General features: G+C 44.3%; 1 protein-coding gene across 2 annotated transcripts in view; it reads right to left on the bottom strand.

Moving 5' to 3' along the window:
- Positions 1-16: 16 nt before the first annotated feature.
- The window catches only part of CYTH3 (cytohesin 3), a 105,544-nt gene continuing 89,694 nt past the window's right edge, over positions 17-15,866 (bottom strand). For both annotated transcript variants that reach the window (XM_090024629.1, XM_090024630.1), the window contains one exon: positions 17-14,503. In XM_090024629.1, the coding sequence (XP_089880755.1) occupies positions 14,431-14,503 (73 nt within the window). In that variant the 3' untranslated portion in view covers positions 17-14,430. The remainder of the gene's footprint in view (positions 14,504-15,866) is intronic.

The raw sequence follows: 15,866 nt of genomic DNA, 5'->3' as shown, positions 1-15,866 counted from the left end.
AGGAGTTAAACAGCTGTATTGTTTCATATTTTATTTTTGAGAGTGAAAGGTTCTCATCAAGGTTTTAAGCAACAAGTTTTACTGGTAAATGAAAACATTAATATTAAAATGGATTTACACAACTATAGCATTATCGCAACCATTAACAATGATGGATACAGAATGTTTTTCATGCGAGTCAATGCAAACCAATACATAACTGTACAGTATTTACATTTTAACTTTACATTTAAACAAATTAGAAACATTTTCCAAGAAAATATAGAAAGAAAACTAGTAAGCCACAAGTCTTAATTTGTAGCTTATGGTCTACAACAGACCTAGCTTTTCCAGCAAGCATATCTAAGTAGATATGTACTAAATTTAAAAATATTCATTGCTTTTTATATGAAGCTTTATAAATGCTGCTCAGATTATAAATTTTCAGTTTTGTACCATATACTTCAAACTGTTCAAAATGTTAAGTCACTTTTAAAGAGCTTATTTACTCAGGTTATGTGGCATTTAAGTCAGTCCAGCTGAGCTTACGTATTATACATGCTTTTCTCCCTAAATTGTATGGAGTCAGGGATTGAAATTAGTGGTGGCCTAGAACCAAAGTGTTGTGAATGCTGACAGGAGACAGAAACAGCAAAAGCAGCAGTCTGCCTGGCATTAGTCTCTGTGCCTCCTATCTCTATGTTGCTTACTGTGATATTAGAAAACCTATTTTTCAACTCACAGGAGGTCCCTCTATCACAGTTTTCAAAGCAACCAGAAGGGAGAAGTCTTGCCATCAGTATACCTTTTACTCAGTATAGCTAAACAGTAATAAATACTGCTTCAGGCCATGGCTGTCACTTAACCTAAGTCTTATCTGGATGTCAAGGTCAATAAAAGTCAGAAAGGTTTTTTCGCCCTTCTCATGCGTGTACCTGGCCCGGCCAAAGTTTTCACAAGCCATTTATTTCTTGCAAATCAATATTTTTCTTTACTGGCCTTATAGCTAGTGGAAATTTTGGCCTAATTTCAATCCCTGATAATACTGCTACAAAGAACATTTGAAATAAAATATTCCCTCATAACAATTCTATTCTAACAACTTTGGTGGTAAGTTAGATAGTTATTGAGCACCACATTTAATCTTACTGTTCCATTCAAAGAAAAAATGAATATATACTGCTGCTTAAGATACTTCCTTTAAATGCTAAGAAATAGTATATTTCCCACTATAAACATGGCATAGAGTTCCACATTGTTGCAAGTGTTAGTTTTATGAGCTATGGAATACAAATTAAATATAGCAAGTCAATTACTTTAAGGCATTTCTTTCATGTTCACAGGCAAACATCCTTGGCAGGTTAAACAAAGAAGGAGACTTTTTAAAGGATGGTGCATATTGCAGAGAGGTAAAGAGTGGTACAGAAAGTGCTTGTGGTCCATCAGAGCTTTTGTAACCTCATATTTCTCCACAAACGCTTAAACTGTCAGATTTTAATGTTACGCTCAGTACCATAGGATCCCTAGATATGTCACGAGTTCAGATACAAATCCAAACAAACTTTACAATATATCCAGTGCTTATGAACAAAACTTAGTAATGTTGAGAGACTGGGAGTTAAAATAAGCTGTGGTTTGAGTCTTTGAATTTGACTGCTCTTTTGTGCGTAACTAGAATCTGTAACTGGTCTAGAAGTCCTGGCTTAAAGGATTGGAGATGACTCCACACTGGCATTACAAGGTTATTCCTTAAAGTTACCTACCAGACCTGAGCATTCACCCCATTTTTCCTTAGAGTACAACTGAAAAATCACGAAAGATAAATTCCATTTGATTTTCACTCCATTCCTCTCTCAGCCAATATGGAAGAAGGCAGTGGATATACAGTACATACATTGCTGATCCCAGGATGCAGAACAAGCTGAGTTAATAGGATGGAAGCCTTGATACAGACTTTCCTTGCCTTTGATCAAAAGCAGAGAAGGGGAAAGACTCTTTAGGGAAGCTGCTCTGTGCTCCTGCCCATACAGAATAACTCCCTAGACTACCATCCAGAGCGCCAAGCAAGTTTTAATTCAAACCAATTTTTCTTTTCTCCAAAGGATGGGATCTCCAAAGTGCTAATGGCACAGCTACCATGGCTCAGGTTAAAACAGTTTATGGAAAGCCACATGAAGCTCTAAAAGACATTTTGGCCTTGGATAAAATTCATCATTTTATCCAATGCTGAGCATCAAGGTTAAACAAATAAGGAATTTTTTTTAAGGGTGGTCCATATTTTAGAGAGGTAAAGAGTAGTACATCAGAGCTTTTGTAACCTCATATTTCTCTAGAAATACTTCAATCACCACTCGGAAACATGGACAAATAACTAGGGAAGAATATAAGAGCATGGCTGGGGCATGCAGAGATGAAGTCAGGAAAGCCACAGCGCAACTGGAGTTGCAGCTGCCAAGGGATGTGAAAAATAACAAGAAGGGTTTCTACAAGTATGTCTGTAAGTGAGAGGAGGATCAGGGAAAGCATGGGTCCCTTACTGAATGGGGGAGGCAACTTTGTGACAGGATGCAGAAAAGGGTGAAGTGCTCAATACCGTTTTTTGCCTCAGTCTTCACAGGCAAGGTCAGCTCCCAGACCACTGCACCTGGCAGCAGTTTGGGCAGGAGGTGAGCAGCCCTCAGCAGTGAAAGAACAGGTTACAGACTACTTAGAAAAGCTAGATATGTACAAGTCTATGGGGCTGGATGGGATACACCCAAGGGTGCTGAGGGAGTTGGCTGATGTGATTTTAGTGCCACTGACCATCTTCTTAGAAAATTCATGGAGATCAGAAGAGGCCCCAGATGACTGGAAAAGAGCAAACATAGTGCCCATATTTAAGGTAAAGAGGAGGATCCAAGGGATTACAGACCAGTCAGCCTTATCTCAGTCCCTGGAAAATTCTTGGAGTAGATCCTCAAGGAATCCATTTCTATGCACTTAGAGGAAAAGTTGATTAGGAACAGTCAGCACGGATTCACCAGGGGCAAATCATGCCTGACCAACCTGATTGCCTTCTATGATGATATGACTGACTCTGCATACAGGGAGATTGGTGGATGTGGTGTACCTTGATTTTAGCAAGGCTTTTATATGGTCTCCAACAACATTCTCCCAGGCAAGCTGAGGAAGTATGGGTTGGATGAGTGGACTGTAAGTTGGACAGAAAACTGGCTGGAGCATTCGGCTCAGCAAGTACTACTCAATGGCTCAATGTCTAGTTGGCAGCCAGTATCAAGTGGAGTGCCCCAAGGGTCAGTCCTGGGGCCAGTTTTGCTGAATGTCTTCATCAGTGACCTGGAAGATGGAACAGAGTGCACCCTCCACAAGTCTGCAGATGACAACAAGCTGGGGGGAGTAGTAGGGAGTAATGGAGGGTAGGACTAGGATTCAGAGTGACCCAGACAAATTGGAGGATTGGGCCAAAAGAAATTTTATGAGGTTCAACAAGGACAAGTGCAAACTCCTGCACTTAGGATGGAACAATCCCATGTACCACACAGGCTGGGGGCTGACTGGCTGGGCAGCAGCTCTGCAGAAAAGGACCTGGGGGTTACAGCAGACAATAGGCTGAATATGAACCAGCAGTGTGCCCTTGTTGTCAAGAAGGCTAGTGGCATACTGAGTTGCACTGGTAGGTATGTTGCCAGTAAGTCAAGGGAAGAGATTATTCCCCTCTATTCAGCACTGGTGAGACCACATCTGGAGCACTGTGTTCAGTTTTGGGCCCCCCACTACAGGAAGGATGTGGACAAATTGGAGGGTCCATCAGAGGACAATAAAAATGGTGAGGTGGCTGGGGGACGTGATTTATAGGAGACTGAGGAAACTGGGCTTATTTAGTCTAGAGAAGAAGAGAATGAGAGAGGACTTAATAACAGCCTTCAACTACCTGAAAGGGGTTTGAAAGAGGATGGAGCTAGACTATTTTCAGTGGTGGCATATAACAAAACAAGGCACAATGGTCTCAAGTTGTACCAAGAGAAGTTTAGGTTAGATATTAGGAAGAATTTTCTCACTGGGAGGGTAGTAAAACATTGGAACAGGTTACCTAACGAGGTGGTGGGGTCTCCATCCTTAGAGGTTTTCAAAACCTAGCTAGACAGCTTTGGCTGGGATGATTTAGTTGAGGGTGGTCCTGCTTTGAGCAGAGGGACTACATGACCTGAGGTCCCTTCCAACCTTAATTTTCTATGATTCTATGAAGAGATTCCTATGCAATTAAATGGGGGTAAGGGGGTGTTGGAATAAATTAAGGCAGCACATGAATTAGTGCATGAGAAGATGCAGGTTATTATGTAAGAAGGCCTCAAAAAACAGCAACTTCTTTGAAGCATTTCATTTTAAAGCACTTTCAGACATGTCTGTACACTCAACAATAGCACAACAAAGATTACCATGTTCTCAGCATCCCACCATCTTCCATTCCACACCTGTGACCAGGGAGATTAGGTGGGCTGAGATTTTGTGGGGAATCCTCTGGGTGCTCAGTGTGTGCATGGGTTGAGGTACACAGTTCCTATAGATAGTTCACAAGTAGGAAATCTAGATGCCCCTCTTACCTGAGGGGGAGATGGCAGTCTGGGCCTGGCAACAGGCCACCAAGACTGCCCCATGATTGGTTATCCATAACATAATGTTTAATTTAATTGGGTGTTAGTCCCCAGGTTAACACTGTATTTCTGTAACTGTTTAGTTGGGAGTGGGCCTGACTGTGCCAGAGGAGGGAGGATCTGAGAGAGCAGGGTAAAAATAAAGGGTAGTTCCATGGAGGACAGAGAGAGTAAGATACAGGACAGTCCCCAGGGGGACAAGGAAAGTAGTTGTAGGGGAGGACAGAGCAGAGAGGAAGGAATACCTGCAGAAAGAACAGAGAAGAAGCTGAGGAAGGACAGACTCTTGAAGTGGAGCTGCTTGCTGTGTTGGCTAGGACAGTGGCACTCTGATTCCTCTCCCTTTGAAGAAGAAAACACCCCCTTTCCAGAAGCTGACCAAAGCAGGAGCACTGAGGCAGGGGTGTTATGGATCACTGGGAAAGCCAGGGACAGATTAGAGCTAGGTTCTCAAGCCAGAGGCTTGCCCCTTCAGAAGCTGTCACAGCTGCCTTCAGGGGGTCCTGAAGGAGAGGAACCAAACAAGACTTCTTTTGGAAAGTCCTGAGGCAGAGCTTCCCCTGAAACGGGCAAGATCCATGACACCATGCCTCCCATGACTCCAAATGGTCACCCATGACTCATGCTGAACTCTACTGCTCTGGTGTCATAGAGCTCCGCTCATATGCATACATACTGCTCTACATGGAGTCAAACCAGGCCTTCTCACAAGCCACACAACCTGGGGACATTGTTCAGGGCTACAGTGGGATGACTATGAGAACCAATCTGGAATAGGTCACCACAGACCAGCACCCAGTGTCCATGCCATTTGAGGCCAAAAGGAAATCCAGAAGTCACTCAGGACAAGCCATGGCAACCAAGCTGTTCTTCAGCACATGACCACTAAAATGGTGGCTCATGGGCATAATTACAATTGGTACCAGTGCTGCATCATTACGAAGGTCTTGAAGGCCCACTTCAGGAGGAACTGAGCTGCCAATCTGGTCTCCACTACTCAAAGAATGACACATACTTATTACAAAGAGCTATCATAGATCGTCACATGTGATACCACAGAATCCTGCTACCTCATAAACACCACTGGCAACACCCAACTCAGAAGAACCTGAGGCCCCCAAACAGGCATCCTTTTGCTGCATCAGTTCCTGAGACCATTTCTACCAAAGAAGGAATTGTAGAGAATACTGTGGCGAAAAAGGAGGAGGATCATTCTGACATCATTGATCAGCATAAAGCTAAGAAGAGAACCTTGGGCACTGAAGAGGAACGTGCTCTTGAGGAGTCTGCGGATAAGGCAAGAGGACCAAAAGAAGCAAAGGTGATGTTAAAGGAAACTCCTCTGCACGTCAAAGGGCCTGCTGAGACTGTAGAGAAACTGGGACAAAGCTCCCTTATAAAGTCTGACAGTGAATGTAGTTCCAAAAAACTTTCTACCTTAAACATTATAGACAAATGCCAAGAAACAAAGCACAGTGCTAGTGACTATCAGAGGGACAAAGTGCTATGGACTCTCCTACAAAACTGAGCAAGGTTCTAGAGAGCTATTCTAAGGAAAATGAGGGACTGAACGATAATGACAAACTTGGAGAAGACAAAGAAAGACAAAAACTTCAGACGCATTCTCCAAGTAAAGAAAAGGTCTGCACCACCAAGAAGGTGGAGAGGGAGCACTACTGTAAAAAGAGACGGCACTCTGAAAACGAGGAGAAGCTGGACAGTCGTGACTCCAGAAAGAGACGAACGTACAGCAGTGAGAGGGGGAAGCAAGATCATCACTACAAGAAGCACCATGACAATGGGAGCAAATACAAACTCATGCATAATGAAAGAAGCAGCAGAAGCTCAGGAAGATATCCTGATTACAGATCCCACAGCAGAGAACAAAACGATAAGGATGGGGGTTGGTATTACCTTCCTAAGAGAGACGGCTCTTGGAATAGAGAGAGGTATTACCAAGACATCCCACGAAGGTGGGACAAAGGTAGATATTACTATGATTATTATCCTTTCCATGCACCAAGAGACAGTCGAGAGAGAAAGTTCTCTCACGTGGACAGAGAGTATGAGAAACCAAGCCACATTTATGACCCTAGGTCATACAAGGACTATTACTACAAGACGCGATGGATTCATGAGCCAGCCACTAAGGAGAGAGAGAAACGCAACTTCAGCAGCTCCAAAGGAGACTTTCACCATTGCCCAGCACCCCCCCAGCATTCTGAAAAGTATTCCTCAGAGAAAAGTGCACCCACACCTGGAGAAAACACTTCCAGCTTTGAGACCTCTTGCCTCAAATACGAGGACGTAAAGGACAGAAAAAGAAGATGCCCTACTGGAGACGAGAGTGACAGTGAGGCAGAAAGGGAGCGCAAAAAGACCCTTCAGTGTGAGCCTTCGGAGGAGCAAAAGGTGAAAAAACACAAGAAATCAAAGAAAAAGAAAAAGTCCAAAGACAAACACAGAGAGAAAGATAGCAGGTAACCCAGAAAAAATTTGTCGCTGTGGTTTGAGAAACTGTTTTAGCAATTTTATTTCGGGGTATTTTCCTTTCTTCTCTTGCTTCTAAGTCCGTTTCATTGTAGACTTATTACATGCTAATTGTGGGTTTTGTTTACATCTGCTTTCTGATCATTCCACTGAGTGCTGCCTAGTTCTCCTAGGCCAGGCGGTGGGCTGAATCTGTCCCTCAAAGAGATTGGTTCCAGCCTGCAAAGGTCTGGTGTGGGTGGGAGTGTGGGCAAAGGACCCTAGTGCGGGTGCTTGGTGTGCAGGTCCTTGCGGTGTGTCTTTGTTTTTTCCCCTCCCTCTTTTTTTATCCTTACAGCACTGGTGTGCTAAGGAAGCAAAGGAGGCACAAATGGAATCCGTGTCAGCTGTTATGACATGGCTGTTGTGTGGGATGTGCCACGTTCATGTTCCTCCCAGAGGGTCAGGAGCACTTCATCTGCACCAAGTGTAAGCTGGCATCTGCCTCTGAGAAAAGATTCAGACTGCAATCACCAGTATCCATGCTTCATTGCATTCAGGATCAGGAAGATTACCTGGACAAGGATTACAAGAGGCTGGTACTGGAGGGGCCAAAGGGCAATAAGGAGAAGTGGCAGCATGTAACTACTCAAAGGAGGGGGTCACCCAGAATTGAAGAGGAGTGGACTGAAGTCAACACCCACTTTCAAGCACTCTATGATGGCACTGCTGAGGAAGAGGAAGAAGACAGGAGATTTGCATGCCTGAGGCAGAAGTGGCAGCAGCCTAAAGAGCAGGAAATGCAAGGCCCCAAAGACAGGGGCTCCAGGACCACTGCATCAAGAAGAGAGAAGCGGTGGTGGATGGTAACTCCCTTCTGCAGGGGGCAGAGGCACCAATTTGTTGTCCAGATTTGGAAGCTCTGGTGTATTGCCTGCCTGGAGCCTGTATTCAGGACATCACAGAGTCTGCAAAAGCTCATCCATACTTTGGACCACTACCTCTTCCTGCTTGTCCACATAGGTACTAACAATACTGCAAGGAATGACACTGACCAGATCAGAAGTGACTATCAGACTCTTGGCAGAAGGATTAAGGAGCCTGGAGTACAAGTTCTGTTCTCATAGATCCTTCCCATGGAAGCCAGGGGTCCAGGCAGAAACCATTGTACCTTGGAAGTGAACGCATGGCTGAGATGGTGGTGTCAAGGTGAAGGCTTCAGCTTCTTTAACAATGGGTGGATGTTCTTAGGAGGGATGTTCTGCTATAAAGAGATGGGATCCATCTTACAAGAATGGGAAAGCGCAGTCCAGAGGGGAAAGGACTCAAAGAATTGACTCAACTTTGGAAAAGGACCAGAGAGCTACAGGACTGCAACATGTGGCAAAAAAAGGAAGCAAGGTCAAAATGCACAATATATCTGATTCATATATACAAATACAAGAAGTATGGGGAATAAAGAAGATGAGTTGGAAGTGGCAGCCTGTGAAAAGAACTATCATATGACTGGCATCACTAAGGCCTGCTCTTATGACTGGACTGTGAACACTGAGGGTTACACTCTTTCGGAAGGATAGGGTTGGGAGAAAAAGTAGTAGTGTTGTTGCCTTGTACATCAAAAACACATATACTTGTTCCCTGGTTCAGGAGGAAAAAGACAGCAAAGATGAATGCATTTGGGTGAAAGGTGAAAGATGCAGCACTAATATAATGATGGGTATTTATTATAGGCCACATAATCAGGAAGAGGAGGTGAATAAGGCACTCTTACAGCAAGTGACAAATATATTGAAAAGCTATGGGATGGTACTGATAGGACACTTCAGATTTTCAGACACCTGCTGAAAGAACAATGCAGCCAAACATAAAATGTCAAGCCAGTTCCTAATTTGCGTGGAGGACAACTGTCTCTTCCAGAAAGTAGAGGATATAACTAGGGAATCATCTGTCTCTTACTGCAGAGAGGAGGACACAGACTAATGGCCTGAAGTTGCAGCAAAGTAAATTTAAATTGGGTATCTGGAAAAACTTCTTCACTGTGAGAAAGTGAGGCAGTGGAATAGATTGCCTAGGGAAGTTGTGGACTATCCATCATGGGAGGTGTTCAAGAAGAAGATGGACGGCAACTGGTTGGGGATCACCTAGGCATAGCTATGCCTGTTTTCTTCTATGGATATTTCCCATGCTTCTGGGTTTTGCTGGTTGCTCCCATTCTCCGCTCCCTTTTTTCTGCTATATGTGTCAGGATGTTTTTAAGCCTTTCCAGATGCACTGGGTGTTGACTACAGCTAAGGCTGGGGACTTCAACTGGGGTGTCTCAGTTCTCCCTATTAGAAGCAAAGCCAGAGGTTCCTGCCTCAAGGGTCTTGCCCCTCCACTCAGGGTCAGACCGATCTCCATATTTGGGGTCAAGAAGAATTTTACCCTACAGTCAGATTAGTATGGACCTCCTCTGTAGCAGGGGGCATGGCCCCCCACTACTCCGGACTTCTTTGGGGTATATTGACAACACTTTATAGAAGCAGGACATTGGCTGCTGTGGTTCCCCTGCATTACATTTAGCAGGCTGGGGTGTTAGGTCTATATTGTGTCAGGGTTGAGGGTAGTCTTATGTAGAGTTCAGATTATGGTTTTATGGGATGGGTGGGATAGCAATGATCCTGCTTCAGGCAGGGGGTTGGACAAGATGACCTCTGAGGTCCCTTCCAGCCCTATTTCTTTATGACTTTATGACCTCCTCCAGAGACACCGCAGCTTCAGGGGACACGTCAACATAGCCAAGAGGGTAACACAATCCTCCTACTGTACCCACTGCCTTTCTCATTGATAAATTCATCATTGGTCAGTTGGGAATCAGCTAGCAGGTTGGGAATCAGTGGTACTTGGTGATGGATATGAGTGGTGGGAGTTGAAATAAGGGGTGTGAGAGGGTCCCTACACCCAACAGCTTCTGCATTAACCCACTGGCTGCTGAGTGTGCCAACATCTCCCCCTGCAGAAAGTGCATCTCCCAAAGGGGTAGGGTGGCACATGAGACCAAAAAGGCTATAGGGACCACTGGGTTGCCACCCTCCATGCTGCCCAGGATGTAAAACTTAACCAGTTACATCTCTGTTGGCAGCACACTGGGCAGCAGGAGTCAAAGGGGGAGGGGAATGAATCACCCAGCCCTGTCTTTGGTAAAAGTGCCAGCTCCCATCCTAGATCAAAAGACACCATTTTTTCATACCATTTCTATTTTTCCAAGCCATTCATAATTTTACAGACTTTCATCATATTTCTCCCCCTCCCCATCAAGACATCCACATCTTTTTCTTTCTTTTTTATTGTGAAAAATCACAAAAGGGAAAGTAAATTCAGTTCAGTTTTAACTCCATTCCTTTCTCTCAGCCAGTATGGAAAAAGAAATGTGGATACACTCCACACATGCTGATCTCAGATCCAGTGTAGACTAAGGTAAGTTAATAGGATGGAAGACTTGATACAGACTTACCCTGTCTTTAATCAAAATAAGAGAGAGGGAAAGATTCATTAGGCAATGTTCCTACCTCTGCAGAATGATTCCCTATGCTAACAAGAGTACATAGTGAAATCTCCAAGTTTGCAGATGATGCCAAATTATTTCACCTAGTCAAATCTTAAGATGAAGAAAGATTTCACCAAGCTAAGGCAAAAAATGGCAAATGAACTTTAATGTCAACAAGTGCAAGATAATGCACGTGGGGAAAAATAACCTGTTTTAGGTACACAATGTTGGTTTCTGAATTAGCTGTTACAACTCAGGAAAGAGTCCTTGGAGTCCTTGGAGTCATTGTAGACAGTTCTCTAAAAACATCAGCTCAATGTGCAATGGTGACCAAAACAGTCAATAAATAGCTGGCAATCATTAAGAAGGGAACTGAAAAGAAAACAGGGAACATCATCATGCCATTATACAAATCCACAGCGTGCCCACATCTTAAAAGCTGCGTGCAGTTCTGGTCTTCACATCTACAAAAAGATGTAGTAGAATTAGAAAAGGTATAGAGAAGAGCAACAAAATGACTGGGGTATGGAGCAACTGCCATACCAGGAGAAACTAAAAAGGTTAGAATTCTTCAGTTTGGAAAGGAAAAAGGCAGACCGTGAAGGTGAGAGAGGTCATCATGAAGGATGTAGACAAAGTGAACAGGGAATTGTTATTCACCAAGTCCCAGAATACTAGAACTGGGAGGCACCCACTGAAATTAGTAGAAGACAGGTTTAAAACTAACAATGAAACATACTTTTTACGCAATGAGTAGTTAACTTGTGGATGTCCTTGCCACAGGGTGTGGTGGAGGCAGATAACACAGCCAGGTTCAAAAAGGACCTAGAGACATTCAGGGATGACAGATTTATACATAGCTGTTGAACAGAGGTGTTTCCTCTGGCATCTCTAAACCAGTAACAGTGGATGCCAGGGAAGGTAATGAACAGGGAACAGACCATTCTACATATATCCAGTTCAGTGCTTTCCCTCTAAAGCATCCACTCTTGTCATTGTCAGAGACAGGATACTGAGCTAGATGGACCACTGGTCTGATTCAGTATGGGACTTCTTATGTTCTCTTTGAAGGATGGAATCTCCAAAGTGCTAATGGCACAGCTGCCGTGACTCAGGTTGAAACAGTGCATGGAAAGCCACAAAAGCATTAGCACAGCAGCAAGGTTCAAAAGACTTTTTGCCCTTGGATACAATTCAGCATTTTATTCAATGCTGAGCACCAAGAGATTCCTGTACAATTTAAATTGGAGGGAGGAAACGTTGCAATAAATGAAGCTGAAATATGAATTAGTGATTTAGAAAATGGATGTTATGAAAGAAAATCAAGAAGAATGACATAAAAAAGACACTCAACCAGTCTTTACAATATACTTGACAAAGTACAGTTTATACTAGGTAGTATATTATAGGTATATAGGTACTATAGAGTTGATGGTATAAGTTCAAACACTGAGATGGGTGGTGGTGAATCTACTCTCCTGTTCCCCAATTTAAAATCATTAGTAACCAGATTTGAAAGATCACGTTTATAAAGCTGAGAGCACAGGGAAATGCCCTGTTTAACACAAAATTTGAATATATGAATGTCAAATAAAGAGCCATATTCTCCTTTGGATTACTTGTAAATTAGGCATGAATGTTCCTGGAGTTACATCCACAAGTAAGGAGATCAGTAACACGGCCTTTTTTTTTTTTTAATGTTTTATATAAAAATATTTTGGGGCATTTTACACACACACACAAAAATCAGATACTCTAGTAACAATGCCAGCCCTGTCGTCTTATCTGTCAATTCAGTAACTGTATATAATCAAACTATAGTATATACTAAAGTATAAGGTGATGAACAAGGAAGGCAGATTCAAGAAAGGTTATACTTCTCATTACATCTCACTGCTTATTAATATCATAAGCATTCATCAACAAGTTTAGTGTTCTAACAAAACTAAGTACGTCTGTACTCTAAACATCATGTTTTTAAAGTCATAAACTCTCACCTTTGGGAGCTGCATATTTGTGGTACACATCTACTGCATGTGCTGGGGGGGGGGGGGGCGCGCGGGTCAGTTGATTATACAGCTGCCAGACTAATAACAAAGTTGTGTTAAAAAGGGTAATTCTATTAATCAGTGTGGGAGAAAATTCTAAATGAAAGCCCAACCCATTGCCCACTGATTTTCCATAAATGCAATGCCTCTGCACTGCTAAGAAGAGTTTTGAACAACCAGCATTAACAAGGGTTTTGGCATAAAGAAAGATGGATATGCTGAGTCCTTTGCACCAGTTTTGAGTACAGTATTATGATGTGTCACCTTGTCAGAGTCATTATAATCTGTTCTGTCATTGACAACAAGCCCAAAGAACAGGTGGGAAACATTTTATAGAGGTGCACAGATACATCTGTTCATATCGTATTGCCAATCAGCTTTTTTGGCCAATGTGGCTCATAATGTCAGAGATAAATGCTCTGTGCATGTGCGCAGCTGCAGCATGCACACGACCAGGAATGCAGCCTGGCAGCATGGAGAACAGCACCCAGCCAGTAGGTCTGTGTGGTGGAAGAGGCACGAGGGGAGAAGCAGATTGGGGCCACCATGGTGAGGAAGGGAATAGGGCTGGGGCTAGGGCTAGGGCAGGGGCAAGCGCTGCCTGGTCGGGGCAGAGCGGAACCACGGGCAGTTCATCTGGGGAGCATGGAAGAGGGCGGCTCCCGTCACTGTGCACAGCCCCAGGAGAGGCATGGGGGGCACATCCCCCTAGATCTGTGCATGGGGCTTAGATAGGCTGCCCACTGTGGGTTCAGGGCCGGGGGCTGTGCCAGCCTATTCCCGGCGGGGGGCTGGGCTGGGGCTGTGCTCAGGGCAGGTGGGAGCAGGGCAGGCAGCAGCAGTGCTGGAAGGGGGTTCTAAGGGGTGACTATGGCAAATTTTGGGGTAGCTGTAGCCATTCCATAACCCCCCCTCCCAGCACCGCTGCTGCCACCCCCACCCCCACCCACTCCAAGCTCAGGTCTGGCCCAGCTTCCCCCTCCCCCCACTGGGAAGAGGCTGCAGTGGGCAGCCCATCCTCACCCTGCATACAAATTTGGGGGACATATGCCCCCCAGGCCTCCTCTGGGATGGATGCAGTGCAGGGAGCTTCCCCCACCCTTCTGCACTCCCCCCACACCTCCTAGACAAGCCACAGACAACTCCATCCTGTGCCCCGTCCTGCCACAGCTGGGCAGCACCTGCCCCTTCCCCTGCCCAAGCCCCATTCCCTCCCTGACAATGGGGACATCAATCTATGCCCCTCAATCGCCCCTTCTCTCCCCCCCAGTCCTCCCCCCCATAGACTTACTGGCTGGATGCTGCTCTCCAAGCTACCAGGCTGCATACTGGCAATTGGACAGGCATCAGGCAATATGGTTCGTTAATAAGCAGCCATCGATATCAGCCAAAAAAAATCTTTATTGGTATACCCCTAGTATTTTAGTATTAGCCTGATTTTTTTTGCCAAGGTTCTACAAAATTGCAACAAATACCAATGCATATAAGGCTTCCATGTTCTCAGACAGCATAAACAAATTACCATCATCCTTTGGGAAGCTTGCTTCTATACTATTTGTGAAGTAATCCTCTCCTCTGGATGGTCTTACAAAGGGTATAATGCTGTATTAAATGGTATGCATGTGTATATATTGATAGATAGATATCCAAAATCGGTCTTCATTTAGTTTGTTTCATTTTCACTTTACCTTATCACATGGTTTTATATCCATTTACAGAATGACAAATGCAGGTCCATAAGTGGCCCTTGTCTGTGTTATTTTTTATTAGCAATTCTCCTCTTCCTTGTTGCTAGCATATCATAAAAGGGATCCCTGCTGATGCTTGCTCTGGGAAGAAAAGAAGCATTGGTTTAGTTTTCTAAACATGTATTTTTAAACCAAACACATTTTGTTCACTTTCACTTCTATGGAGTATATAGCAGGCAATATGATCCTATAAGTATCAAAGGATACCAACATAAACTGTCATGATCAGGGATCCAGGTTTTCTGTTTGCTGTGGAAAAATATTAATTTTCTCCTTTAATGGAGAAAAGCACGGCTTTTCTACTTTTAAGGAGAACAACACAGGAAACAATGGGTTCCCCTTGCAGGCTGGCAGAGTTCCATCCTGCCAGGGACTGCTTGGGGCTGGGGGGAGCAGGAGGAGAAAGATCACAGGGAGGGGGTGCCATCTACATGTGTGCACATGGCAGCCAGGCAGCGTGGAGAGCAGCTCCCACAGCTCCCTCCAGGTAAGTCTATTCAGGGAGGACAGATTAAGGCTCCGACAGTGAGGGAGAGAGTAAGACAGGGCTGGGGTTGGGGGCATTGCCCAGCTGGACCACTTATGGGACCCAGGGCTGGGGTGGGAATGCAGGGCCTGGCTAGGGGCGCAGGATGGAGCCACAGGAGGCTTGTATGCGGGGTAGCGGGAGGACTGGCTCCCCATGCTGCATGCACTCCTGGGAGGGAGGCATGGGAGGGTATGTGGGGGGAAAGACACAGTTGTACCCACATCCTGGTGCGCTGAAGGGGCAGGGGGAGCTCCAATTTTCTATGATAAAAAAGCCAAAATCAAACACCAGAATATATAGGTATTTAGAATTTATTATAACAATTGAGACACTGGTAGGTTTCCAAAGTGCTTTAAAATGGTAAATATATTAATAAAACATTGTGGACAACTGATACCTATACATACCGTGGCATTTCATTTTAATCGTAAAAAAATGTGGATTGGGGGTTTTTAATCAGAGCAATTTGGGTGTTTTTCATTTTAATCAGAGAATCTACTATTGTTTAACAGAGAAAACCAGAATCCCTGGTCTTGATGCAACTCCTACAGCTGTAAGATTTGGTAGTGATATAAATATAGCAAAACCACTCCAATTTTAACCCTGTTTCATCCAAGGTCATAGTTTGGGCAAGTTAACTCATTTGTATCACTACAAGATCATGCAAACTTAATAGTTTCATAGTTTCATAGTTTCTAAGGTCGGAAAGGACTTGAGTAGATCATCTAGTGTGACCCCCTGCCATGGCAGGAAAGAGTACTGGGGTCAAACGACCCCAGCAAGGTGCTCATCTAGCCTCCTCTTAAAAACCCCCAGAGTAGGAGCCTACACCACTTCTCTTGGAAGTTGGTTCCAGATCCTAGCCGCCCTGACCGTGAAGTAGTGCCTCCTGATATCCAGCCTAAATCTACCCTC

The sequence above is a fragment of the Crocodylus siamensis genome, chromosome 12 (assembly GCF_052110815.1).
Source record: "Crocodylus siamensis isolate JL-2025a chromosome 12, ASM5211081v1, whole genome shotgun sequence".
Lineage (NCBI taxonomy): Eukaryota > Metazoa > Chordata > Crocodylia > Crocodylidae > Crocodylus > Crocodylus siamensis.
This window is presented reverse-complemented; position numbering and strand designations above follow the sequence as displayed.